Here is a 27,448-nt window from a genome sequence, read left to right on the forward strand (position 1 = left end):
CATGCATAGGACGAACATGCAGTCTCCATGCAGAACGACCCCAGCCTGGGATTTTGAACCAGGACCTTTTTGGTGCATGGCAACAATGCTACCATCTTGTTTTAAGATTTGAAAAGAAAAGTGGAAACAAATATATGGTGTAGTATATGTGCGGTCAGGAGAGCCATGGGAGGAAATGAGGCAATTTATTTTCAATGAGTTGCTTTTCTAATTCGTAGCTTCAACATTATTATGGTCAAAATTGCTGAATTTACGCATTGCCTCTTGAAATACACGAAACAAGACCGAGTCGAGGCAGTGAAGTCCTGTGCGTCACCTCTGGCGGCGCTGTACTACACAGGTGAATGAAGCAGGCATTTGCCGCATGTCCATTGCGTCAAATGGACATTGGACATTGCTGTCTATCTTCATATCGCCAATGTAATTTTTAAATTACACATTTTCTACATATGTTGACGTTACATGGTTTGTTTGCTATATTTAAGATGTGTGTGACATATTTAGCCATAAATGTGCAGTCAATGAAAATGCGGCGGGTGAGGCTGAACGTACCGTGGCTCACTGATAGGGGGCAGTGTTGAGCCCCATCGAGCAACAGGCGATCTTCTTCTACGCATTGAAAAGACTGAAAAAAACATACACGGACCCGGCTGCCAGATTTTTGAAAAAGAAAGAAAAATGAGGGACAAGGACGTTTTGTTTTTGTTTTGTTTTTTACAACAAAATGACAGGAACATTTGACGTCATATAAAATAAAGGTAAGATCTACACGGTTTTCAGTTTTAATTAGAAAAGAGATGTCAGCCAAACAAGACATTCAAATAATTAAAATAATGCAACATTACTAAAAATTATTTAATCTTTCTTACTTTTGCATAGTTAGAAGTTGTAATTAGCCACGGTAAAGTTATCTTTTTTCCAGGGACCATATAGGATAAGTGTTTCTCGTTCTCTTCTCTGAAATATTAAAAAGTAGGTGAAAAAATAGCCATAGTTAAAAATGAGCACTTTTAATAAAACCCTCAAACAGCAATGAGAAATGTTGATGGAAAGTGCCGCATCATACTTAGTTTGCATGTGTTTCTTTCACAATTTACTTTAAAGTTTAATTTCACAAATTAAATGCATGACTTTTTTTAAAAAATACACTAAAAAGAGGAACCTCTTCTCTTGTGAGTGTTGTTTTATTGTCTACATCTTTTGCAGATCAGATGTCAAAATGCACTGAAAAACATCTGAGGATGCATTTTTATTTAATTTCTGTTTAATATATGTATTGAAGTTTAGTCGTGGATTAACAAAGACGGCGTCATTGTTTGCAATCCTTTGACAAAAATATTATTTTGCTTACTTTATGAGAAAGCAAGAGCGAGCTCCATTTCTACAGAAGTCCTTTCATCAGAGCAAGAAAGGAATAATAAAATAAAATAACTCCTGCTCTTACCTTTCTACCCAAAAATGTCTTGAAAACACTAAATGAGTCAATTTTGCTCCATTCTTCTAAGAGATTTCTTTGAATAGATCAAAGACAAGGCCTCAACTTGTCAGCTGCATTGTTCCTCAGTCACTTTAAGATGTGTGTATTATAAAGCATAAAGGAAGAAGCAGAGAGCGTCTGCAGCCAGCACTGCTTCCTGATCAGGCTCTGCGTCTGAGGAGCCGTCATTTAATTCTGCTGCTGTTTGATCTGTTTTTCTCCCTGTCGTCTTTTCATTTCAAGCGACTGTTTCAGCTTGGCGTTTCCGGATGAATCTGTGACAATGGTGTAATCAGCATCGCCTCAATGTGTTGTATGACTCTGCTAATCTTATCTGTGCTGTCATTCCCTCAGCATTCAGCCTGTCAGTGAACTGCTGAGAGCCTGAATGAAGGCAGGACGCCGACACTTCATGGAAATTAACATCAGAGCGCTCCAGGAGCGATACATTCAGTGCCTACTCCATTCCTTCATCAAGGCACTCTTATGAGTGTCTACACAAACTGTGGGCACAGCAGGGAAGCCATCCACCTCCCGCCCCGAATCACACGTCACCCAAAGTCCGTGCTGCCCCTCCAAAAAAAAACAAAAAAAAAACAATATGACGCCATAAATCCAACACTCTTTTAGTTCCTCCTCTGATTTAAAGCTTCTCAGGCCACTCTGAGCGCTGAAACAGCTCTGATTGCTCCTTCTGCTGAGGAAATCAAGGAAACCTCTCGGAAAAGTAAATGGGCCTTAAGTGGGATCGCTAAAAGGTCAAGTCAGCGTTTACACGCAGCAGTATCACCGCGTTTAGTCATCAATGGGGCGCATTTAGACAGGCGTGCTTCTTATACAGAGTTATGACTTGAGAAACAAGTTTTAAAGCTTCCAGATAAACAGCTGGGCTCCAGGTTTTTTTTTTTTTTCCAGAAAGTGAAATCTGACTCTGCATGATAGCAGCTTTTAGATGCAACCTGGTTTCATTAAGACGCTTGACGGCTCATCATGAGTAACCTAACACTTCCTCAACCAGGAACCATGGTAAAAATTTTATCATCTGAGATTATTCCCAATCAGGAAAACTTAGTTGTGAAATTAATAGCAGAAAAATCGACTATTAATGGTTTTGATAACCTCTGATTAAAAGTTAGGACACCCTATGTCGTAAAAGCCTGTCTCCAAATAAAATCTTGATCTCATTTAGAAGATTAGACTTTAGCCAGTTCTTGGTGAGTTTACTTGTTTGTTTTGGGGTCATTGGTATGTTGCAGGGTCTAGTTCTGCTTCAGCTTTTATTTTTCTTTACAGATAATCTCACATTTTCCCCAAGCACACTTTTGATTCTATGGTTGTCAGCTAATCCGGTCCTGCTGCAGCAAATCAAAGTACTTTCACCACCATGCTTCATAGCAGGTGTGAGTCATTTCCTGGAATGCTGTGTTAAATTTATGCAAGTAAACATGACATGCTTTAGACTTGTATATCTAGAGAACATTATTCCAGAAGTCCCTAGTCTTTGTCTATGCTTTTTTTGGATGTTTCCTCCTTGCACACATCACAACATTTCCACCCCTGGAGGCCATGTTGGACACTGAGCTCATGACCAACTAAGTTTTGATTTCAACTGATGTTTTTATTTTATTTTCAGATGAAAACTTAGACAACCTGCTTATCAAGGACACAGAAAAACCCTTTAAATATTAAACTTAGGAGATCATGGGGAGGATGGGTGAGTATTAACAATATTTTCATTGATCTGTTGAGTTAAAATGCACATGAAGAGTAAAGTATAACTACCAAGTTATGAAGGTTTTTCTATGTACTAATGGTGCATTTACAAATCTGTGTTGTGTAAATTCAACAGATTGCACTGAACACAGTGTAAAGTTTGCTTTTACCTTAAGCCAGCTCTGCCTGGACGCTTCACTTTTACTGTTTGGACTCCAAATGTATGCGACAACCAAAATCCTTAGCTACACTCTATTGATTTAAATGAATTTGTATATTGTCATGTCATGCCATATTTTTTGCATAAGGTGGAAGTGCTGCTGTTATTTTATAGTAGTATTCAGTTGTAGCCATTAAGGACAAAAACATATTTGTTAGGATCGTGCAATATGTCAGAAAAAAGGAATTTACCATATCCATGTGTGCAACATTAACATTGCCAAGTATCAGCCTGTTGGATGCACTGCAGATGTTTGTGCACTAGCAGATGTTAATGTACCAGATGCTAAAGATAGAGAGAACTGAGAAGACCATAATATGTGCATAATAACCTGCTCTAGTCAGATTTGTCTTTCTGGGTCACAGTGGTTTGTGAGGGGTAGATTATAAGCAAATCTTTTTTTTTTTTTTTTTTTACCTGCGAAAAACACATTTAAATTAAGCATCTACACCTCATTTGAAGTGAAGCAGCATCAAAGGTTAAAGTTAAATATTTACACATGATTTGCAAAAGTGTGTTTATTCTGCAAAAGTTCTGTGCTGCGTTGTTTTGAGTTATGTTTTAGGTTTGGTTACTCTGTTTTCCTTAGTCTCTTTCTTTGGTTAGATCAGTTTTGTTTCTGTTTTACTTTAGTCCTTCTTAGTATTGCAGTTGTTTATTTCTTGTTTCGAGTTATTCCTTGTTACCCTGCTTTAACTGTTTCTTAGCTCTAGTTTTTCTTTAGTGTTCGATTCGTTTCCTAGTCTCTTGTGTACTCTCCCTGTTACTTTCTCTCCTCTCTCCTACCTCCCCTCACACCTGCAACCCGTTTCTAATCAGCCATCAGTTTCTTGCTCAGTAATCAACCTCCCCAGCATACAACTCATTCTCAGTTCCTCCTTGCTGGTTCCTCCTGTCTAAACCCATTACTTCCTCGCTCTGCCCTGTGTTTTCCTCGACTCTCCATGTTGGTTTTTCCCTTGGATCTATGGTTTGTGTTTTGCCCTGGCTCCCTGTGATTTTTTTGTACGTTTGTTTATTTATTTTTATTAAATTCACTAAACTCTATTTCACGTTTCCACCTGCTCCATTTCAGTCCATTCAACAAACGGAGATCGTGACACCTTGTAAGGTCAATATTGCCTCACACATCCAAGACAAACTTAAAGTATGGATTTTTGCGTGAGTTTTCAAGACTTATCTAAATGCACCAAAAAAAAAGTGTATTTCTTACCCATTTCTTTAAGTTCCAGCAACAGCTTCATTCCTTATGTAATAAGTCGGTTCATAACCCTAAAAAGAAACAGTTGAATCTGCAAGCATGCTAATAGTTGCCAGCTCGCAGTAATCAGCTCAATCAGCTACTGAGTCTGATGAGCTGCTGCTCTTTGTCACCAACCAAAGAACAAATGGGTAAATGTGTATGCCGATCATGAAAAGTAAAAGGTTTACTGGTTCATCCTCATGAATGAAATGAAATAATTAGAGCAATTATCACATTGGAACAAAAAAAAACTTCATCCCACTCTTTTCAGTGGGTGTTCTCCTAAAACAATGGTACAATGGTTTCACTGTGGGTTGCCTTTAGTCAACTCAAGCTCAAGCATATGTTGAACAAACAGATACTGCAGCCCTGGGGGAGTTTTCTCCTGTGTGTTTTTCACTGGATAGTAGGACATTAGCTTAATGCAGGTTCAATTCAAAACTTGTCAACAAGCATTAAAAATATCCTTAAGTTTTAGTAAAGAAATTCAAACTGCTTTTGTGATCTTCTGTGGATAGCTGGGTTTTAACTTCCTCTTTGAAGGTTTCTACACTTTGTGGTGCTGAGGTTGGAAGCAACAGGGTTCAATTTCTCTTGATGCTTCAGCTGGATGGAGATACTCTGATAAATCAGCCGATCCAGTCAGAAGGCAGATGCTGCAAATTCTTAAAGTGGAAGCAAGAAAAATGGCACAAGCCCACACTTGCCCACAAATACAGTGAGAGCAATAATTAAAAAAATAAAGCAGCTGGAAATATGACAAGCAAGCCTATGTAACGGGGTCGTAATGGAGGTAAAGAAAACGTCTCCAAGGCTCAGAGTGGCATCTTGGGGTCACCAGGTCGCCATTGTAACACTTAATTTTTAAGCATTTATATTCACAGTTCACGTATTTACGAAGAAGTTCCAGGAATTATGACTCAAGGCATTTGTAAACCTTTTTAACACACTCACAGATTGAAATTTTTCAGTGGCATAACTTGATTTATACGTGCAGATTCTGAAATCATTTGTACTTATTGAATATTTGCACATTTTGACTGAGTTTGAAAAAAGCTGCTACAAACATATTCCAAAAGATTTTGTATAATTTCCACTTAACTACATAGATGTTTGTAACTGTGACTGTGGCTGCATCCTAAGTGCACAAAGGAGCTGTCAACCTTTGTAATCATCACTGTTCTCAACAAACTCAATAGTTGTTGACATCCTTGTTGATGTCTGCAGTTTTTCCTCATTTTAAAGAACATCCCTGCTGTTATTTGCACATTTCTGCTGTTGAACAGTTTTATTATGACTTATTGTAAATAGTCTGTTCTTTCTTTTAATGCTCAAATTCACGTGAACGTTTTGTACATAATTTTTAATTATCCTACTTATCTGCACACTTCTTTAGATTGTAGTACACTGTTTTTAATATTTACATTGTATTTTTCACGTTCTGCACAGTATATTATTCTTAATTCTGTTTTTTTTTAATATGTTTTGTACTTTTATCTTTGTGTGAACCTCCATACTTTGCCTGTCACTTAGTTACTGTTGCACCAGAATTTTCCCACTGTGGGACAATAAACTGTCATTTTTATTCTATTCTGTTCTATTCTAACATGAAAAAAAGTCTAGGAATAATTTACAAGGCACTGCATGAGTTCACAATTTTTTGGACTCCAATTTGAGCCTATGGTAGAACAGCTCTGAAGGAGAACGTGGACATTTCCTGGTCCACTGGAGTTATTGAATACGGCTATGCATGAGTAATGGATACACCTGGTCCTCCGAGATAACTGATATGCCCCATTCACTACCAGTTTGCTGCATAGAAAGGCGAGTCGATAACGCGGGGCAAATAATATCTAACAATATGAGCAAACTGCAAGACAACTGCAACATATATATAGTTGACAGTCTGACATTAAAACAAATTAAGGTTTTTTGTGTTTTTTGTTGTTGTTGCTGTTGTGGTTTGCCTTGTTGTAAGAGTAAAAAAATTATATTAAAAATGAAGTCTAAAAAAAATTAAGGTTTTTCTGCTTTAGGTCACCAATATTATTACTAATCCCTAAATGCCAAAATGAGAGAGGATTTTTCTGCAATATACATATTTCTACAATTTCCTTACGTTATAAAAATGCTCTGGATGCATGTAAACATTTGAAATTTGGTGGTGTTGCCCTTGACTTTAGATAAACATGCTGCGTGTAGTACTCACAATAGCTTGCTAGTATTTTGGCCCATTTCTGCTGACAGAACTGTTGTAACTGAGACAAGCTTACAGACTGCTTTATTCAGAGACATTATCACAAATCAACGTGAGATCCCGACTTCATGATGACTACTCTGAAACGTTTGACATTCCTCTCCTTTGGCCATGTTGTAGCTAATTTGGCCACATGGCCAAGGACATTTGGAAGACCCACTTGTGCCCAAATGACTCTCTTCCTGATATCTTGTGTTGTTTTGAGACGTATCTTCAATATTGTCACATAGTTTTCTTTTCTCGTGAAACCGCCTATGCGCCAATCTGTCCTACAATAAGCCAAACACTACACTATGAGGCTGCCACTTTCTTGCATTACATTTCTTTCCAAATTTAACAATGGCCATCAAGGCCAAACACTTTGATTTTAGTTTAATCAGACCACAGGATAGGTCTCCCAAGAATTAAGGTATTTGTCTCTGTGTGCAAACTGAAATGTGTCTTTTTTTTACATTTATTTAGGAGTAACATCTAAATCCTCTCTGAGTGGCCTTTCAGCTTTTATTGGTACCGGTTTTCCTTCACTGTGGATCAAGTAAATCTGTTATCAGCTTCCGCCAACATCTTTACAAGGTAATTTGCTTTTTTTCCAGGTTTGATGCACACAGTTCACATCCAAACACATTCGTTTCTGCAACGCAGAATCTGTCTCCTTCCTGAATGTTATGATGGTTGAATATTCCCGATGCTGCTACTTGCATGTAACTGTTTGAACAGACGAACATGAACACCTTTAGAAATCTGGGAATATAACTAAAGTTTAACCAGTCAGAGCTATGGAGGTTTGCAGCTCTGCTCCTGACATTTTGTCTGATTTATTTTTACTTTTCACCCCCCAAAAAAACCTTCAGTTGTGGCTCCAATTAACTCAAATTGAGAGATTACAAAACCAAATAATCATCATCTCGGCTTTCCTAAATTGTTTAAAGGCAAATCTGTGTCTGAATTACAAAAAAAAAAAAAAAAAACTATTTTCTTAGCAAATATATAAAATGTTGATAATCTTAGTTGATCTAAAACAAAATAAGATAATATTTTTTGAATGTAAATACTGCATCTGGATTGAGTTTTGGTTTGTTTAAGGTCAGTCTTCACCTATAAAAGTGAATTTAGCTGAAGGGTGGATATTTTGTTTATCTTCATCAAACTATTTTCACCTTTTTGCTAAGAGCTACTGAAGAAAACAAGAATAGAGGTGTTTTTAAGAAGACTGATAGATAAATCCTTCATTGCCTGATTTTACATAGATTTTATATAGATACATTGTTTTGTTTTATTTATTTCTATCTATTTTTAATTGTTATATTTTATTTGTTTCTGTCACTATTTTYTACTCTTGTACGGTGTCCTTGAGTGCCAGAAAGGCGCCTTTGAAATAAAATGTATTATTATTATTATTATTATTATTATTATTATTATTATTATTATTTGACACTTCAAAAATCATCAGCAACTATTTTTTTAAATGAAAAATAAGTTGCTGTTGCCGTTTCTCAGCCCAGAGGATAAGCTGCGGCGCTCAGACGTTGCGCACACAGAACAGATCCCAGCAGAGGGGCCGCCTGCAGCTAATCAGCTGAGGGCTGGCATGATGTAAAACATTATCCGTCACAACGGCACACTCAGGTCGGGAAAGAAAGAAAAAATGAATCAGTGCCACTGTATAACAGCAGCTCCCACACTGTGAATGAGCCCACTGCAAGGCGCCTCCACAAAAGGACCTACGTTGTACCATCACAAAAACAATCCCTCTCACACACACTCACGCACGTTCGTGGAGAAATCCGACAAAGCAGAAAGGATGATGGTGATTATGACACATAGCTATGCCACCCACAGCGGTGCCTGCGTGAGGGCAGAGCACATCAAACTGAGCAAGTGTAACACATGCTCTGTGTCAGTCCTCCTCCCCTGCACTGGCATGTAATGCATGACACATAGCTGAACCACCTACAGGCCTGCTGTCTCCATGCCCAGCTGATGATGGAAGAGGGGGGACTGAGGGTAGCAGCCAAGGAGACGGATTTTACACGATTGTCCTCTGAATGAGAGTGTTTACAAGCTCAGGCTGTTTTCCTGAGTGGAGAATTACTTCTCGGATTGGCTCAGATGTCTCTCTTTTTAACTTGAAAATATCACCAAGTGTCACTTTGAAGCAAAGTGCTGATTTACCGTTAATAGTCATCTGCTGCTGCTTCTCACCCAGCAGCCCGACATGTGAAAACATGTTGCAAACGGACCTCTGGGTGTTCTGTGACTGCATCTGTCGTAAGCTCAGAGCTATTCTCTGAATGTGATGAGTGTCTGTGTGTATTATTGGATGTGACGGGACGGCTGGCAGTGGAGGAGGAGGGGTTTGGGGGGGGGGGAGTTTGATGGCCTGCAGCCGCGTACTTCCAGGTGATCCAATCTGAGTGACCCTGAATTGGCCCGCTGTGAGGATGGCGAATTAAAACGGGAACGGTTACTTGATCCGACCCAGACCTCCTCCTCAAATACAGTACGTGCATAATTCACATGCATGCACCAGCATCAGATCTGGACTGCTCTGATGATCTTGTTGTTTTGACACATGTTGATGATTGAGAGGACAGGCGAGACGAATATTTGTGATTTGGGGTTTAATGGGGGGAAGAAGGTTTTTCACATTTATTTAGATGTTTCAAAAGTAGTTTGAAATAAATTAATCTTGTGTTGGCGGAGCTTAATCTAACAAAATAGAAAAATCAGACTTTAAATTTAAGTGCATTTGTTATTTGTGAGTGAATCACAATGTGTTCATGTTCACCTTGGTTTTTGAACATATTTCTGTCTTTATGTCTCTGAATTCTTGCTTCACCAAAAGCTTTTTCTAACCTTTCAAGATTGTGTCTATCAAATCGTTGCGTCAGACATTTTGACAGCTTTTTTTTGGCCATTTTCATTCTCTATATCTGACAGTACAACTACAGTGTACCCTTTCAACACCTTAAAAGCTAAAAAGAAAAACCAAAAAGATCCAGTAGATAATTTATCTAAAACTTTGCATGAACAAAGGTAACATTAACAAGCTTTATTTACTAAGAACCTATCAAGACCACAAGTTAAACATTGAACAAAAGAGAAATAATATTAATCACTACCAAAGAGTCTAGCAAAAGTCTTCAGCTATTTTGCATTAGATTTTAATAGACCCATCCACTGCATGTCACAGATTTAGGCAGCAGCTTTGTGGGATAATCTTGTTAAGGCTTGAGTGGTAAACTAAGTTGTTGTTGGCTTTTTGCAGATGCCACAAATTAAACTGGAAATGTGTATTTTCTGTAAACAGGTGGTAAAAACTAATTTGTCATTGGTTAACTGGGATTTTTGTGTTGGCACAGAACTGACTCTCTTTCCTTTAGCAGGCTTTTTTCATTCTTAAAGGTCACTGCTGAAATAATTGGTTCGGCAAACAAAAAATATCCCCTTGGTAATAATGTAAAAGTAACGTTTCAAGCAACATGTTGTGAGTCAGACCAAAAGGCTCCGCGATCCTTTTTCTGCTGTGTTGATATCCTACCGTCAGATTTTCTAAAGGAAGTTTTGTCTGTCGCTGCATCTGATCTGATTCAAAGAGTAAACTTGTTCCTCCCATCAGGTGTTTCCCCCCAAGGTTTCAGAATAATCTGGACAACTTTCTCAATCTCTAACTATCCATTCATCAGCAAAATTATTAAAAACTGTTAAATAGTTTCTGACCAACAGCTCTGAGCTTTGAAGGCTTTCATTTCGGTTTCAATGCTCACCAAGGAACAGAGACTGAGTTTGTCACAGTTGTCAATGACATTCACTTAACTACAGACGGAAGAACAATGTTGGCCTTGACATATTATTGAGGCAACCGGACTCTCTGCTGCAGTACTTAGCCGGTTCAAATCTTACCTAAAGAACCAGGATTTCTTTGTGTCAATAGTTAACTTCACACCGGAACGGACTGAAGTCCCATGTGGGGTACCACAAGGTTCCATCCTGGCTCTCTCTTATTTAGTATCTCTATAATATTATTAATTATTAATATTTTATATTAATGTTTAATGCCTCTGTCCAACTCAGATTAAAGTAATAACATAAATTACTGTTATTATGCAGATAAAAAGAAGCATAACTGAAGTTATTGTCTTTGGACCTAAAGAGGAACGGCCTAGAGTCAGCTTCAGTTATTACAGCTATAGAAACTAATGATCAGGCTCAAAATCTGGGAGTAGTGATGAACTCAGACCTGAACCTTCAAAGACGCATAAAGACAATTACAAAGTCGGGCTTCTGTCACCTGAAGGACATTTCCAGGATTGAAGGACTTAATGCTGCAGCAAGTCCTAGGAAAACTTATTTGTGTGTTTATCTTTTGTTGCACTGATTACTGCAACAGCGTCTAAAAAAAATCCATCCTCCGGCTGCAGCTGATACATAACACTACTGTTCACGCTCTCACTAAAATCAGTAAACCAGAGGACATCACATCAGTTCAAATGTTCTTACATTGGCTCCCTGTAGCTCAGAAAATAGACTTTAAGATACTTTTGTTAGTTTATAAATGAATAGTTTAACACTAAAATACATTAAAAACCTGTTGTTGTACCAAACTTCCAGATGACCCAGGTCTTCTGGTTCTGGTCTGCTCTGCATCCCCAGAACCAGAACCAAACATGGAGAAGCAGCATTCAGCTTCTACGCATCATAAATCTGGAACAAACTTCCAAAAAACTATAAAATTGCTGAAACACTGAGTTCCTTTAAATCAAGACCAAAACCCCACTTGCGAGTCGTCTTTTTTAATGACAGTGGGAACGTAAATGAATTCTAGCTAGGAATGCGTCTTTTCATTACTTTTCTTTATTTTGTCACCGTGTTTATTTTTTGCTTGTTCATTGTGTTTCTATCATGTGAAACACTTGTTGCTGAAATGCGCTATGCAAATGAACTTAGCTTGACTACTATTGTTAAAAAAACTAGCCATAATTTCTTTGAAGATCCTTGAGTAATATGAGTTACAACAACATTGAATTTACCTTTGGGATCAATGAGGGTATTTTTGAATTTGAACGATGCCTTTGAGTGCAACATTTAGCCGATACGCCTCAATGTTTTATTTCTTCTTCTCATGTCGCCTGTGAAAGAAACGTCTCAAAGAGAAAATCCTTGCTGGCGGAGGCCTTTGCTCAACTCGGTGTTTATTTGTTGCTTTGATAATTAGCCTCTGATTCATGCAAATGAAACCCAACCGACTTCAACTGGCCCAGAAAGAGGAAGAAGGCGCAGCGTGCACGCATGCAGCTGAGTCGTTCCAGGTGATTGTGCTGAGTGGGAACAGATGATAGCGAGACAGATGTGGTGCGAGGAGAAGATAAGGCAGAGGAACAGAGGCGACGTGTGGAGACAGAGAGATTGCACTTTGCTCTCCGAGGGGAAGAGGAAGCTCTGCGCTGTGCCAATAGGAAGAGTTTGTTCCTCGGCGAGATACAGGAGACAGTGTCAACACACACGCTGAGCTCAATATAGCTGCTGTCACCCGGCCAGGCATACCTCCGTCTCCTCTCCAGCCTGACACCTGCACCTTCCTCAACACCTCTCCTTCCTTGCTCGTGTGCCTCTCGTCTCTTCCCTCATATATTCCTCTCCTCCCTACAACCCGCGTCCATCAATGTCACGTCCTAGGAGCTAAATTAACTGATCCCTCCTTTCCCGAGCTCTCTCCCCATCTTTCTCCTCCACCTCATTGTACTGTATATATACCACCGACTTGACACGGAGCCAGACGTTGGCTTAATATAACACGCTTTCTCTGTGGCTGCCACCCGCTCCCGCATTACCCTCTCTTTCCGACTCCCACCACCTCAGCTTTCATATGGGCACCGGCTACTTGTTTTTTTTTTTTTTTTCCATACTTTACCCACTGCACAAAAAGGGAGCTTTTTGTTCTTGAATAGCTCCCTCATTGCCATGGTAATCCAGCAGAAAAAGAGAGTGCGGTTTCTCTGTCTAGGGCCTCTAGGATGAAAATAGTAAGTCACGATGGGTTTCTTTAAGTGGCCCTGAATCTAAGAAATCATTCTGCGTAAATCTGGAGCTCCGCACACATTCGTGTGTGAATATCCCAATCATCTGTCTTCTTCTGGTTGGACTTTTTGCTCCAGTGTCAGCCCTCCTGTTGATCCCCCTCTTCTTCCTTGTCCTCCTACATCACGCTCTCCCTTTACTCTCCCGCTGCACTAACCCACTACTTGCTGTGGTAATCCCATTACTCATGTGCAAATACCAGCTGGGGGAGAGAGGGAGGGAACATGTGCACGGTTGAAAACTGTCTGGAGGCCTCGCTTCAGACGTCTTTTTAAAATCCTTCCGTAGGAAAGGCGATGAACGCAGGCTTGCTGCAGCAGTTTTTTATACAAAAGACTAGATCTTTTTTTTTTCATGTCCTTGAAAAGACCGAATGAGTAAAAAAAGATTTTAACCAACTGCAAATATTTTTTAAATGCCTTGCAAAAAGTATTCAGACTCCCTGAATTTTTCGACATTGTAGGACAGTACAACCGAGAACTTCAGTGTATTTAGTGGAAAACTTTTTTCATGCAAAGATTAGTTTGTATTTAGCTTTTACTGTTTTATATTCCACTCTAACAAGTGGAAAAAAACACCCCCACAGCACACTCTGCATCTCCTCTCCTGTAACTTTTTGATGCTTCTCTTCTCCAACACACCTGAACCAAAAGGCTGAATTTACCAGCCTTTTGGTTCAGGTGTGATAGACATTTTAAAAGGTAGTTTTATCTATAAATTTTTCCACAACTGGCCCTCTGAGTACATTCATAATCTTGATGTGGCCAGAAGTAAAAATGAGGCGGCACCCTTGCTTTAGATCCAGACTACAGGCTGAAACCCAATGGACAATCTACCGCAATATTTGAAGTGGATGTTAACAGATGATCAAGATTCAATCTGACTGAGCTTGAGCTTTGTATCAAAGAAAAATACTTAGCAACTTTAGTCTCTGGGGGTGCAAAAGCTGGTGGAGACACGCCCCAAAAATAGTTCAATATTACCGACTCAGAAATGGCACAATTTTGAAAACCATGATTTACTTTCATTCCATTTCACAGATATGTGCTGCTCTGTGTCCGATTATGACATATGACCTCTGTATAGTACATTAACGTTTGTAGTTTTAATACAGCAAAATGTTAAGTTCAAGGACTACAAATCCTTTAACAGTTTGTCAGCTTGAAATGTTTTTAATCCTTTCTTCTTTTGTCCTTCCTTTATTGCTTAGCATTTTAAGGACAAACTGCCCACCATGATTAGAAATGCCAAGGTTCAAGGACCAGATTTATGAAGGCTGAAAGACTGTGACTCGTCAAAGAAAAACGAGAATAGCAATTCATTTCCAAAGACATTAAAAAAAAATGAGTATTCGCCTATCGTTTTGGGAACTTGCAGCATTTTTATTTATTTTTTTGCGCTGATTATCCTGCGGGGGGGTAACAGACTGAGAGAAAAGACAGAGAGAAACAGTGAGTGATGTGTGGCCGTGCCTCCTGACTGTTGGACTTGCAAGCTTGAAAATAAACAAGTTCTGCGAAGACAAAGAACCCATTGACTCCCTTGTTCCGTCTCCCTCTCCCACTCCTTATTCTCCACAACTTCGCTCTTTTCCTGTCTCTCCCTCTCTGTCTTTTCTTGCTGCTCGTCGTTTCAAAGTGATGAGGTTGCAGGGTGAGTAGGCGGGGTATTAACCGCCACCCTCGCTGCACTTGTTGTCCTGCTGATGCCTTTTTCTCTGTCTCTTTTATCTGGCCTGCTCTAACTGTCGGTGGCTTTTAGTCCGGCAGCACATTTTCAGTTTGCTCCAAGTTCTGCGTGTGTGAAACAGGAATAATGGCTTGTTTTGTTGGGTGTTTTGCATAAACCTATCCGATGTTGACTGTTTCAGTTAATTGCCAGGAAACAGTTTGAGAAAGATGTGACATGGGTGAATAAAGGAGGATAAAAGGAGGAAGTGAGTGTGTATTCATGCATGAATTGTTTGTCAATGCATTTACTCTCTTCCCCAGTGGAGTGAATCACCTCACTCAGTGTGTACATACTGTATTACACCTCCGTTGGCTGTTCAACGCCCCGTCCAGGAATTATAATCCCCGCCTGGTCTCCGCTGGTTTCAGAAATCAGGTTTTGCGTCCAACATGCATGCAAGTGTGTGAACGTTGAGTGTGCCTGCCGTGCCTGCGGTGGCTCTGGTTAGTGGGTTACCACACCCATTGTCCACGGTAATTACCCAGACTCAAGCCATCTGCGTTTTGGAGGAAACCAGTGAATGTGTCAGTGCTGACTGTAAGGCCTGGTATGCAGTTGCGCCACTGATGTCAACTGAAAAGAAACAGCATGTTGAGGTTTTAAGATCCTTGGTAATTAAACCCTAAAATATATGTCAGCTTCAAGTGGTTGGCAAAGATTTCTGTCGCGATGCCTGCTCTTGGTTTAGAGGATGCATCAATTCAGTCTTCTCAGAAGATGAAGGGGAGCATGTGGGGGTATATGAATGAAGGTTTGCATCTATAGGAAAATGTGTCTGGAGTGTATTCAGACGCACACAAACACTGCAGCGACAAAATCTGAGCTCTCCCTTTCATTCTCTTCGTCTTTCTCTGCAGAGCGTCTGTCTGTCATTCTGATTAGGAACGGACAGAGTCGCATAAAGCTGAGTGTGGGGGGGGGTGATGAAAAAAGGGCGGGATGGGACATGGAGGGAGTTACAGATGATGTGGAGCCAATAATACAAGGCTCCTCTGTGATGCACTGTCTGTCAGAGCCATTAGCATGTTCACTTCCCATGCCGCTTCAGCTCTAACGGCTGGAAATTTGAATTTCATTTAAATAAATGGTACCAGAAATTGTGACTGCGGATGTGGGGGAACATCTTCCTCTTTGGTGCAAAGAGCAACTTTTCACGCATCTTTAGTTTTCTGACTAATGCTTTACTTCTGAAGTGGGTTTTTTGGTGGCTTACAAATGGGTGTGAGATAAGCATTCAATATTGTTGCATACAACAGAGGTTTCCAAAGAGGAGGTTGGATCGCCCCCTCTGGGGATCAGAAATCACCAAGTTCACCAAGAAATCAAACACAAAAATAGGTCATGAAGAGTATTCATGCTTCAAATCTTAGCAGAGATACAAAACATGCAAACAATAAACTGATTGCAGTTGTTTAATAGTGTTGTTATTGTCATACTAGCAACTAAACACAACTTCTTCATTAGTTTGGAAGCTTCAAAAGTTAGAGACACATCACAAAATTATTTAGCTGAAATAACATTTTCAGGCATTATGATGCAGTACCCTGTGTTAATTAATCAGAGAAGCAGAAAAGATGCTCATAATAACTTTGGAGAAACTGCAGCTCAGGTGGAAGAATCTGTTGACACGAACACAATTAGCTGTACACTACACAACGCTGACCTTTAGGGAAGAGTGGGAGGAAATCTGTGTCATCTGTTTGGTGTAAGTAAAATGGGATGTGTGGCAGAAATCCAACTGTGACTTGAGTTCAGGCTGCCCACATTAAAAAAACCATGGGCAGCATCGTGGTGTGAGATGCTTTTCCTCAGCAGGGAAGCTGGTCTAAATGCATAGGAAGATGGATGAGGGAGTACTGAGGAGAAAACCTGTTAGGGGTCGTCTCCACCAAACCAGTTGCAGTGCTTAACTGGTGCTAGAGTTTACAAAGCACCAGTTCTTTGTGTTTCACCACCCAAACTGCGGCATGTGAAAACTGTCTCCAACCCAAAACGGGTTTGCTGTTGAGCCAGAGGAAACGGCAATAGCAACCAATCGAAACATTTTTGTTCTGTCTGTAAAAAAGGAATGCTAAAAATATATTCTGGAAACAATTTCAGACTTGGGTTCAGGCTGGAGAACAGTGAAGAAGCCACATCATGTTGTGGTTAGAAGTGGCAGGGAGGCTGGTCAGATTTAATAGGAAGTTGAATGGAGATAAATACACTACATTTCTCAAAGGTAACCCTTTGAAAACTGCTTTCCAACAGAAAATGACTCTAAACCAGGGGTGGGCAATCCTGGTCCTCGAAGGCCAGTGTCCTGAAACTCTTAGATGTTTCCCTGGTCCAACACACTTGAATCCAACAGCTGAATCACCTGCTAAGTGCAGTCTAGTTGTCAAGAGTCCTGCTAACGACCTCATTATTTTGACTCAGGTGTGTTGAAGTTGAGACGCATCTAAACGTTGCAGGAGTCCGGCCCTTGAGGCCTGGAGTTGCCCACTCCTGCTCTAAGCATACACCTAGAACATAATAGAGCTTATACATATCTTAGAATGGCCCAGTCAAAGTTCATACATGGGTCAAATGAGCAATCCAGAGCTACTCTACCTTGCCCACCACCAGGAGGGATGTCAGTCCTTTCTCTCCCACCTGGGGCTCCAGCCCATGCTGCCACCTTCAGAAGACCTCACAATATCTAACAATTAATTTACCATCACTGGTTTTATAATCACTTTTTATGACTATTTGTGGATTTCTCAAAACAAACAAACAAAAAATAATTTGAGTCTTTTCAGTGGGCTTTTATCAGTCTTCGGGATAAAGACAAACGTGTCGGGGTAACATCTCACGTTTTTCCTTCTTCAGACATAATCAGCACATAACCTGAGCTGAAAGCGTTTTTGATTGTTCACAATTAATCTCCATCTAAAAGACCTGGAGGTTAATTGCAACAAAAGTGAATTACAAAGTGTTGACTCAGTGGAGGAGAACAGAAATTCCCACCACACTTTTCTGATTTGTATTTACTCAAATCTATGTAAATGTCCTTGCACAGCACAATTATGGGCTACTGTGTGTTTGTCTGTCATGTAAAATCCCAAAATAACACATTTGTGGTTGCAACAGGGGGAAAAAGCAAAAAGGTTCAAGAGGCATAAGTACCTTTGTGGAACCGTATAATCAAACAGCTTAGAATAAAGTTAGAATCAAAGGTTGCTTTATTTATGACACTAAGCACACAAATCACAACAGAAATATTAAGAAAATGTCACAGAAGTTTTTCTATACCTTTGTTTTTCTTTTAGAACTTGAGAACTTCAGCTATACTTTCTTAAAAGTCATGTTAATTAGAAGAATCTTTTGTCTAATTAGGATCCAAATTGTGAACTTATCAGGATGGATGCACTGCAGAGGATCTGCATCTGCAGCTAAAGAAGTGCTAAAGCTGCTGCTAAATAAAGCCAACATGTGAGCATTAATTGGAGGACGAGCGTATCGTTTCTGCCTGTGCGCCTCGTAATTACGTGGACGGTGTCAAGGTCTCATTAATGTCCGATTGAGGTTAAGATCACAAATTAGCACAATTATTGAAATAAAAAAAAATTATCTTTTGACTGAGCAAAATTACACAAAATGAATCTCATTTCCTCCATCCATCAGGCACGTAGGTGAAACCATTACCTGAGGAGGTAGGAGGAAAGGAGGTGGAGGCACAGAGAGGTGGCAGAGGCAGAGGCAGGAGGAGGAAAGGAAGAGGTGTGAGAGTGAAGGAAGGGAGAGTGGACGCCGTGTATGACGGGCGGTGGAGGATGACAAAGCACAGCAAAGACAGAATGGGGAGAAAAACAATCAGAGTGCACAAGGAGGAGGAAGCTGACGAGGAGGAGGAGAACACAGGTGGGAGAAAGGGAGCGGGTTGAGCGCACTGCCGTGTTTATTAGTGTGCAGAATGTACTGTGCTGTAGATTTGTCTGTAAATGTCATCTGCTGCACTTGAGTTACAATAGTGCACGCTCACACAAGTCCACGGCATGCGCACACACACACACATAGGTATAAAGACCCAGAATTATAGAACAGAGGCAGCCATCTGTCCACACAGCGCTAATTATCTCTTATGTGACCATGTTGTTGGAAAACGTGTCCTCTAGCTCATTTCTTCTCCTTTACTTTCATATGCAATGCTATATCTTTCAAAGGAATTCAAAGCCAAAAGGATATTGGTGTTTTTTCTGGTCATAATCACAAACTTTAATGTATTTTTATGTGATATTAGTTCATAATTGCGAAGTGAAAGGGAATGGATTTGAGGATTTGAGAAATTTTGCTAAGAAATTGTGAGAAGTTTAGAATAATTTGGTTCTGAACTCAATCTGAAATAAATTTTCTAATACAAGCCAGTGTCAGGGTAAAAGTTCAGCCGTTGGCCACAAAAATGTATATTTTTAAATTAGAAGTCCAGAACTGATGTAATATCTTAATTAAGCCAATAAGATAATGTATCTGTAAGTCATCCCATATCTAAGAGATTAAAGGATATTGGAAAGAATACTGCAAACATGCCCTGATGCCTTTTTTTTTAGGTTTACAAAACCTTTGTCCATTGTTAACAACAAAAACAGGAAGTGAGTCAGTGTTTGTTTGAAAACACTGGCTGTATTTAGCCAATTTATTGAATGAGTATGTTAAAGTCTGCTTTTTAATAAAAGTTGCTGGATTCGTCCATCCAATATTGCTGGACAACATTCAGTGCTGTATTGCATTTAGCTTCATCCTTCCACACCTGCTCACCATGATTCTGCCACCACCGTGTTTGAAGGTGGAGCTAGCTTTCAGGATGTTGTGCAACTTTTGTTTCCTACCATGTCACCCAAACTCCTATCAGATTCCCAAGGATTGTGGTAAAAGGGAAATGAGACTTCCTGTCACTTGCTTTCAACAAGGATTTTCTTTTTGCCACTTTCCCATAAAGCCTGACTAAGTGGAGGACATGATTCTCCCACCAGATCTTTGCAGAGCCTCTAAAAATATCATTGGCCTCTAACATTCTCCAGCAAACCTCTGAGGCCTTCACTGATGATCCATATAATTTCACACATGACATTTTTTTTTGTAGAAATATTTGAGAACTATGTTTCATATTCCTTCGACTTCATAATTTTGCACTACTCTCATTTGGTCTGTCGTAGAACTTGTGTGGACGTTTATGGTTGTAACATGAGCAAATGTGAAAAGTTTCAAGAGGTATTCAAAGTTTTGAAAAGCACTGGATGGAGATGTAGTGTTTTAGATGCATGCCGGAGGAAGTGACAGAGCATCCAGTGACGGAAGGAGAAAAGTGTGCCCTTATTGTCCCATTGTCAGCTGCAGTGTGGGAACATACCATCCAGGTTTGTTTCTGAGGTTGTCCTGCCCCTGCAGAAGATAGCAACTCTGAAACCAAAAGCGTCAGTGTCCAATTGAATGTTTTTTTTTTCTTTTGGTTTAGTGTCTTATCTGGCAGAGCAGAGTCCGTTTCCTGCGGCTGTCAAAGAATGGGTAGCGAAGGGAGGAGAAATCCTGTTTGTAAATCACCCCAGCGGGATGCTGCTGCCAGGGGACTCTGTTTACTTTGTTTTACTACCACTGTCTTATCCTGTTGACAGGGCAGGGCAGCGGTGTGTATCGCTGATGTAACAGTGCATTCGGGAAGAAAAAAAAAAGCACATAAACACACATCAGGCCTCCATCCTGTTCAGCCAGGTGCCAGTGTTCAAGAAGGCACCAAAGGAGATTCACTTCACCTCCCATGTTTGACGCCTCACCCCTTCGCTATCGGCTCAAGAGGAAGCAGAAGGTCGGCGTGTTCGAGGTGACGGGAAGCAAGTCGGGGCTCAACACCGATGGTCTCAGTCGGACAGGTCATGCTGAACCTTGGAGAAAGAGAGCGTTTACAAATACGTGAGAATGTTTAATATGCCCACACCTACTGCATATGCAAATGAACGCCACGGGTCACAGCACAGCCGTTTGTGATGTTCGTGGGAGAAATACAGAATAGAGCTCGTGCTGACTGCATGTTTTAGGAAAACATAGAGTTTCTACAAATGGTGACTCAAATTCATTTACACATCTTTTTTTTTTTTTTTCCTTTTCAGTAAGGTTGGTTTTGTTGATTTCAGCATGTATCACATTGTCATGTTTACAGCAGCCAAAGTGAAGCATTTCATTCTTCAAGAGCTGCTTCTTCTGCATCATTTTAACATTAAAATAAAATGAAGAACTTAAAACATTCAAATTATAAACAAATAATGAGCATACTGTATAAGTTTTAGGGGCCAATAAATGTATAAGTGAAATGTAGTATAAAGCAGTTTATAAAATGTAATATAAAATAAGCCTGGTATTGTTTTATTTTCAAATGTTATGCTTTTATATGTGCAAAAGCAAATAACATAAAATTAGTAGACTGTAACAGCAAAGCCAGCATATCAATTTCTACATGCTTTGCTGGTAAATTAATGGAAGAAAAATAAGTAAAATTATTATTTTATCCTTTCTGAACATCCCATAGTTAAATAGATGAACTGGAAAATGAGGGCACTACAGTCTACTGACTTTTCTAAAAAAAAAAAAAAAAAGGACTTTAGGCTTTTGTCCTTTTGGCAAAACTATTTGTTCACTTTCCTAGGTGTTTTTTTTTTTAATAAACTGTTTGCACTGTTTTTAGTATTTGTACCCCTTTCAGATCATGTGATGAAAATGGCACTATAAAAATATATTATTGTCCTTATTAAGCAGTGATTGTAGAAAATAATAATACACTAATAATGCTATAAATCCAAATGGCAAACTAGTTTTCTATCCAAATAGTCACTGATGAATCATAGTGGATATTCTTAGACATGGATGTTTTTTTTGTAACAAAAGAGCTTAGACTCTGAAAGAACATGCAGGCAAGTGTTGAAGTTGAAAACATGCAGCTGCTAAACCTTGAAAATCATCCAAAGCGCTTTATTAAAAGGCAACAAGTCTTTTTCTCTTGTTTCCTGAGGATATTCACCTGTTTTCCATTGGCTGAGACGGCTGCTCACCGGACATGATTCCCAAAGTGCAAATTAGTTAATCCAACGTATTTACTGAGGAGCATGAGAAATGCATTTTTTAATATCTTTGCTGCCACAATGCAGCAAGATATTAAAGAGAGGGACTGGTAAAATATCCGGAGTCTTTCTACATATGTGAAACTATGTCTGGATGGTAACATTAAAATAAAAGGCTGCATAAAAACATACAGAAGCCAATGAATGGTTAGTCATTTTTTATGAATGGATGAATGTTTTCTGGTCTTTTACCATCCAGCTGGAAGGTATAGTGTGTCCGGAGCAGCATATAGGATATGTCAAATGTTCACTTCTTGGTATTTATCAGACATTTTAGGAAGCTGCTGTAGTGACAGAGATATTATTGTAAAAAAATAATTTTATCCATCTAATGAAGTGAATGGTGTGAAGCAAAACACTTTTAGTCATAGTCAGTTTAATATTTGTCCTTGTATTCTTCATAGAGATGCACTGAATACATGACTGAATTGAATTTTCAAATTCAAAAATCAGATATTTTTTTTATATTCATGAAACTGTTTAAAAGTAATAACTTATATCATTTTCAGCCTGTACACATCAACCAACAGCCAAATTTTGGGGGGTTAGTTAAAACATAAATAAATGTTAAGGACATAAGATTTGATGCATATGGGGACAGGTTTGTAATTTATTTATTTTCTAATGGATTCAGAAACACATCCTCCATCAAAAACCATTGAGTATATGTATTTTTTTCCTCCTTTTATGTCTTTAAGTATAAAAATAGAATTAATATAAATCATTATCAGTAGATTAAAATCTGCATATTTGATTTTTATATTGATTCTTAAATGCAACATATCTCTATGTTCCAGTACAACTTATGTTGCACACTGAATTCGTCCACTTGGGGACATAAACAGTACTTTCTTTTCTTTTCTATTCTATTCTATTTTGTTAAATTGAATGTACCCAGAGTAGTGGTGCATCTTATTAATTAATGCCTATACGTGTGACACTTTAATAATCACTGCATGTTTTGTGCAGTAGTGCTTCAACTCATAAATTATTATTAGACTTCTGGCTAGGATAGTTTTATCAGAAGCATTGACCTTCCAAAATAAAACAAATTCAAAAGACATGAGACTTGACAAAAATATGTGCAAATTCTGGTATTTGAAGACTGAAATGAAAAGATGATACAAGTAGATAATTACAAAATGTCAAATTTAATGCAGAAAAAAATTTTTTTTTTTACAAATCTATTTTTTTCCCAGTATAAAATGTATACTACTGTACGTAGTGTGTATATATGTTAGAACAGGGTAAAGTACTTCTAGTGACACTGTAAGATGTTTACTGTATCTTCTTGATTTCCAAATAGCACAACAAAAAGTTGATCATAAACTGTAGGTTTCTGTCTATGTCTGGTACATTTCAGGTTAAAACATGTTTGTTCTTCATTTAGTGAAGGTATTCACAGAGTATCCAGACATTTTACACAAGGAAGAGTAGTGACATTTCATAATAATATAACTCAAGTAGTAAAACTACTATTTATTTTTCCTACGTAATATTAATTAGGCAAATGTAGCTGAGTGCATGCTTTGGCTGGCCCTGCAATGGATTGATTTCCAACAGGTCTTTAATGTTGTTTGAACACGTGAAACTTGTGTTTTCTTGGAGGCAAACACAGCTTTAATGCATAATCTAAACATGCAAACAAAGAAAAAGGACAAACGTGGCAAAACATACATTTTAATGTGAAAGGAAGTGAATTTCTAACACAAAACTTCAAAAGTTGGAAGCAATGGCGCGTATAAGCGCTCTGATTTCAGTATTAATCACCACCTGACGCTGTCATGTAATTTAACAAGTGTAATTATGCTGATATGAAAAGGTCTAATTATCTCAGACTGACGCAAAAGAACAGCGAGCCAGGCCGCTCTTGCGCCTCTCCTCCATTCGCAGCATTCGGATATGATGTCAGCACGGCAGCGCGCAGCGACAGTCTCCTTGGCAACGCGGCGTGCGGCAGTGACGCCAGTGCGGGCCCCCGGCTCGTGGTGAGTGGGCGTGACTCGCGACTTTTAGCCCCCTCCCTCCTGTCTCCTCGTCAGTGTGGGCGGGCCCCAGTCAGGAGAGAGCGAGCGAAACACGACACCCCCGAGGAACCGAGCGAGGCGCGGGGGGGAGGAGAGCAGCGCTGAGTGGAGTGGTGTGAGAGTGAGTGGAGCACTAAAAAGTCTGCGAAGAAACACAGGTTTGCTTTCTAACCTTCGTTTCTGACACACAAGTAGTAGAGCTTTGAAGCCGGACTGTGAGAAAGATGCGGCCGGGACGGAGTAAGCAGCTACCGGACAGTTAGCCAAACTACTTGAAGAGGAGGAGACGGAGTGAAAGGCTTTTCGGTTGCCTCTCGAATCGGGACGGTTGGTTGTTTCCCCGAAGCGAGTTGAGCAGATTGAAACGCTCCCAGTTGCTCCAGGACCAGCAGCGAGGACCCACAAACGTACATATTTTTTTCTTCTTTTTTTTTTAATAGGAGGAGGACTTTTCGGTTTTTATTGATCCGGAGAAACCGAAGGAGTAAGAGCAGAGCGGCTGTAACGAGGACAGAGCCGCTGAAGCGGTAGCTCCCGAAAGAAGAAGAAGAAAAAAGTTTTCAGCGTGTCTTTACCAAGTTTTCCAGACTGGAAACCGGAGCGGGAAGAAGAGGCCAGAGAGACTGACTTTTTCTTCCACAAGCAACTTTTGTGGAGTTCCTCCAGTTTAGCTTTCCAGTTCAGCTGAAGCAGAATGAAAACACCTGGAGATACTGGTGAGTTTGCTATGATTGCTGTCTACCATTGTCTTTCTTGTTTACTTACTCAGCAGGGCTGGCAGTGTGTGATAACCAACTTGTATTATCGATTTGACAAAAACGGGGGGGGAAAAACACGATGAAGACCTGTTGATTAGAGCTGCTCTCACGTGTGCAGCAGCGGCTTGATAAGCAGGTAAAATCTGGTGCAGGTTTGGCACTGTACTCCGGTCTGAGAGGAAGTGGTTATACTACTGTACAGTTTTTTTTAAGCGACATGCTACCGTGACAACCTTATTTTATCTTCCGCCAGCTTTCAGAGAAGTAGCTGGAGAAAAAAAAAATCCTAGAAACACCAGATTCCTCCTGCTGCTGCAGCGGCGCTTAGAGGTGGACGGATCCAGGCAGGTATAGGAAGTAAGAGAGCTGACTTTTTATCAGGTACTTGGCCTGTCAGTGAGCTGAAGTCAGGAGGGGGGGGGATTCCCAGCAGTCAGCTGAGGTCTCTGCGTCTGTAATTCCCGAAATGCTTGCATAAGTTTGTTCTTGCTTCTCTCTATCTTAAGGTCAGTGTAAAATTTCTCCAGAAAGGAGGAAGTGGAAGTACTGTCATGTGTGTCATGTATTAAGTTTGCTGTTGTTTTTTTTTTTTTTGCAGTGGCCGTCATGATTTGTCAACTATTTTTAATCTCAAGAAACTTTTGAATATATGTTGGTACAGTTTTCAAAACATAAAATTAACCTGAAAGATTATTTTATATGGAAAAATGTGTAATTTATGTTTGTTTGTAGTTGTAATCCACCTTAACCACAAAATGATTTTTAATAATAACTATCATGTTAGCAAAGCTTCAAGAATTTGATGTCATAGTATAATCATGTGGTTTAATTTAAAAATTGTGAGAGCTGTGGTAATTTATCATTTCAAAATTCTGGGGAAATTTATGTGGGAAACCCGTGAAAGTTTCTCACCTAAAACAGAGTATTCACTGTAAAAGTCGGCATAATTTTGACATTGTTTCAGATATTATGACATTTTGAGTGGAAGTTCTTCAATGAATCCACTTTTTAATATGAACTAATATGAACCAGTTAACTCTCATCTAATAGTTGGTGCTTAAGCGCAGCCTCATCTAAACTAATGAATCTAAAAGACCATTGAAAGATATCTGAAATAAAGCTCCAATTATGTATGTAACTTGAAATTAAAGAAGCTGCAGCACATTTGTAGCAAACATACAGAGTTTATTTATGTAAATAATGTGAAAGGTTATAAAAAAAATTGGCATAATTTCAAAAATTCATTTTAGATTTTATGATTAAATAAAATGGTTTCTGATGGATGCTCCACATCTACTGGACACCATAATAAATACTAATCACTAATTTGACTAAGAATGTTACTAAAAAAAAGTATACTTTCACCTCCCTTTAATTTTCACACCTTAACCATCTCTAAGCAACAAACTTTGTCTCTTTTAGATTGATAAAACTCAACTGTGTCCTTCTTTCAGCTAGCTGGAGTTCAGTGTTCAGCAACAAGTGAGGGAGAGGAAGTTCTCCCTTTTATTTCATGCTTAAATCACACTTGCATTTCCCCTGCAGACTCATTACAAGAGCTTTAAACTTTAGGAGCAGTGTGATAAAATGGTAGGAAAAGGTAACGTCACGGTATGCCAGTGTAGTTTATATTTATTCCTAAATCGCTATTTCTGTAGGAGGATCATGACATTTCTTTAAGTACTTCCTAAGAAGCATTCGGCTCAGGATCATATGTGTGTTTGATTGACAATCTGTGCAGGACCCCTTTCCTCCTGGGAGAGCCCCCTTCCTTCCCTCGCTCTGCCTCCTCTTGACTCCCTCTGCACCCAGCCTAAGCCCATCAGCCCCTCCACATTCCAGCGCGCACACACCCACACTCTTCATGGCCCCGAGGAGACTGCCGTGACATCCCACCACCACCACCACCACTAGCTGCTTTACAACAATAAACTCTGTGTTTTGTGTGGCAGCATATAGCTAGAGGCACTAAAAACGTGCTTGTTTTTGGGGTTTGATGTATGTTGTGGATTTGTTTATTGTGAGTCTTTACTCTTGATTGTTTTACCATTCAGGTAGTTAACATTTAACTTTATGGATATGAGCTTTGCTTCTTTTTCTGTAGAGCACATTTATATGTGTCATCTTAAGGCACTTTAAGTAAAACTGTTCCAGAATTAAAATTAATCCAATCAGATAGACGTTAGACGAATTCAATATAGTTCAATTTGATTCTGGTTAGAATACTATACAGTGGTATTGCTGCTCTTTTCCATTGAGCCACTAGTTAGCAGCAGTCCCACTTTAGGGCTAGCATACAACAACAGTAGGCATTTAATTACATTTAGTTAAGCTGCTGTCACATTGTTGACTATTCTGCATTGTTTGTTGGTGTGTTAAAAAGCATTTACAGAGTTTAAATGTGAGCAATCTTGTGAAACAAAGTTTTGTCATGTCTTTGAAATACTCGTGTTGCGCTCTTGTTTTGAATAGTGTGTGTCTCGTAGGATAAAGGCTGTGGATTCAGGGCAGGTTAGATTAGCTTTATTTGACAGAGTGGATGGAATTTAATTTGAGATGTTCTATGAGTGCCAGCAAATGGTCAGAAAATTATTTTCCAAATAAATCCGAAACATGGTAACGTCATCAGTTTCACTTTTAGTGCATGTCTAAAAAAAAGTCTGTAGCTGTGTGGCTCATTAGGTGATCATGATACAGTTTTAAAGAAATAGATGGTGAACTGTTATTTACAGTGGTTCTAAATAAATATGCATTGTTGCATTGCTTAGCTTTTAAAGGTAAGAAAACTATCTCACGGTAAAATTATTTTTATTTCAA

At 39.3% G+C, this 27,448-nt stretch overlaps 1 protein-coding gene and 1 long non-coding RNA gene across 5 annotated transcripts in view; both read left to right on the forward strand.

Moving 5' to 3' along the window:
- Window positions 1–671: 671 nt before the first annotated feature.
- Window positions 672–21,114, forward strand: LOC103477945 (uncharacterized). The gene is made up of 4 exons (XR_535723.2): window positions 672–758; window positions 3,111–3,191; window positions 7,373–7,483; window positions 20,350–21,114. It is a non-coding gene; the product is annotated as an uncharacterized LOC103477945 (long non-coding RNA).
- Window positions 21,115–23,798: 2,684 nt separating this feature from the next.
- The window catches only part of erfl3 (Ets2 repressor factor like 3), a 70,964-nt gene continuing 67,314 nt past the window's right edge, over window positions 23,799–27,448 (forward strand). The window contains exons 1-2 of one of the 4 annotated variants that reach the window (XR_535722.1): window positions 23,799–24,589; window positions 26,373–27,256. Coding sequence is in view for 3 of the 4 variants with exons in the window: in XM_008431318.2 (XP_008429540.1) it covers window positions 24,568–24,589 (22 nt within the window). In the remaining variant the exon portion in view is untranslated. Of the gene's footprint in view, window positions 24,590–26,372; window positions 27,257–27,448 lie in introns of those variants that run through there. The other 3 variants (XM_008431318.2, XM_008431319.2, XM_008431317.2) reach the window with 3 other exon arrangements.

The sequence above is a fragment of the Poecilia reticulata genome, linkage group LG16 (assembly GCF_000633615.1).
Source record: "Poecilia reticulata strain Guanapo linkage group LG16, Guppy_female_1.0+MT, whole genome shotgun sequence".
NCBI classification, from domain to species: Eukaryota; Metazoa; Chordata; class Actinopteri; order Cyprinodontiformes; family Poeciliidae; genus Poecilia; species Poecilia reticulata.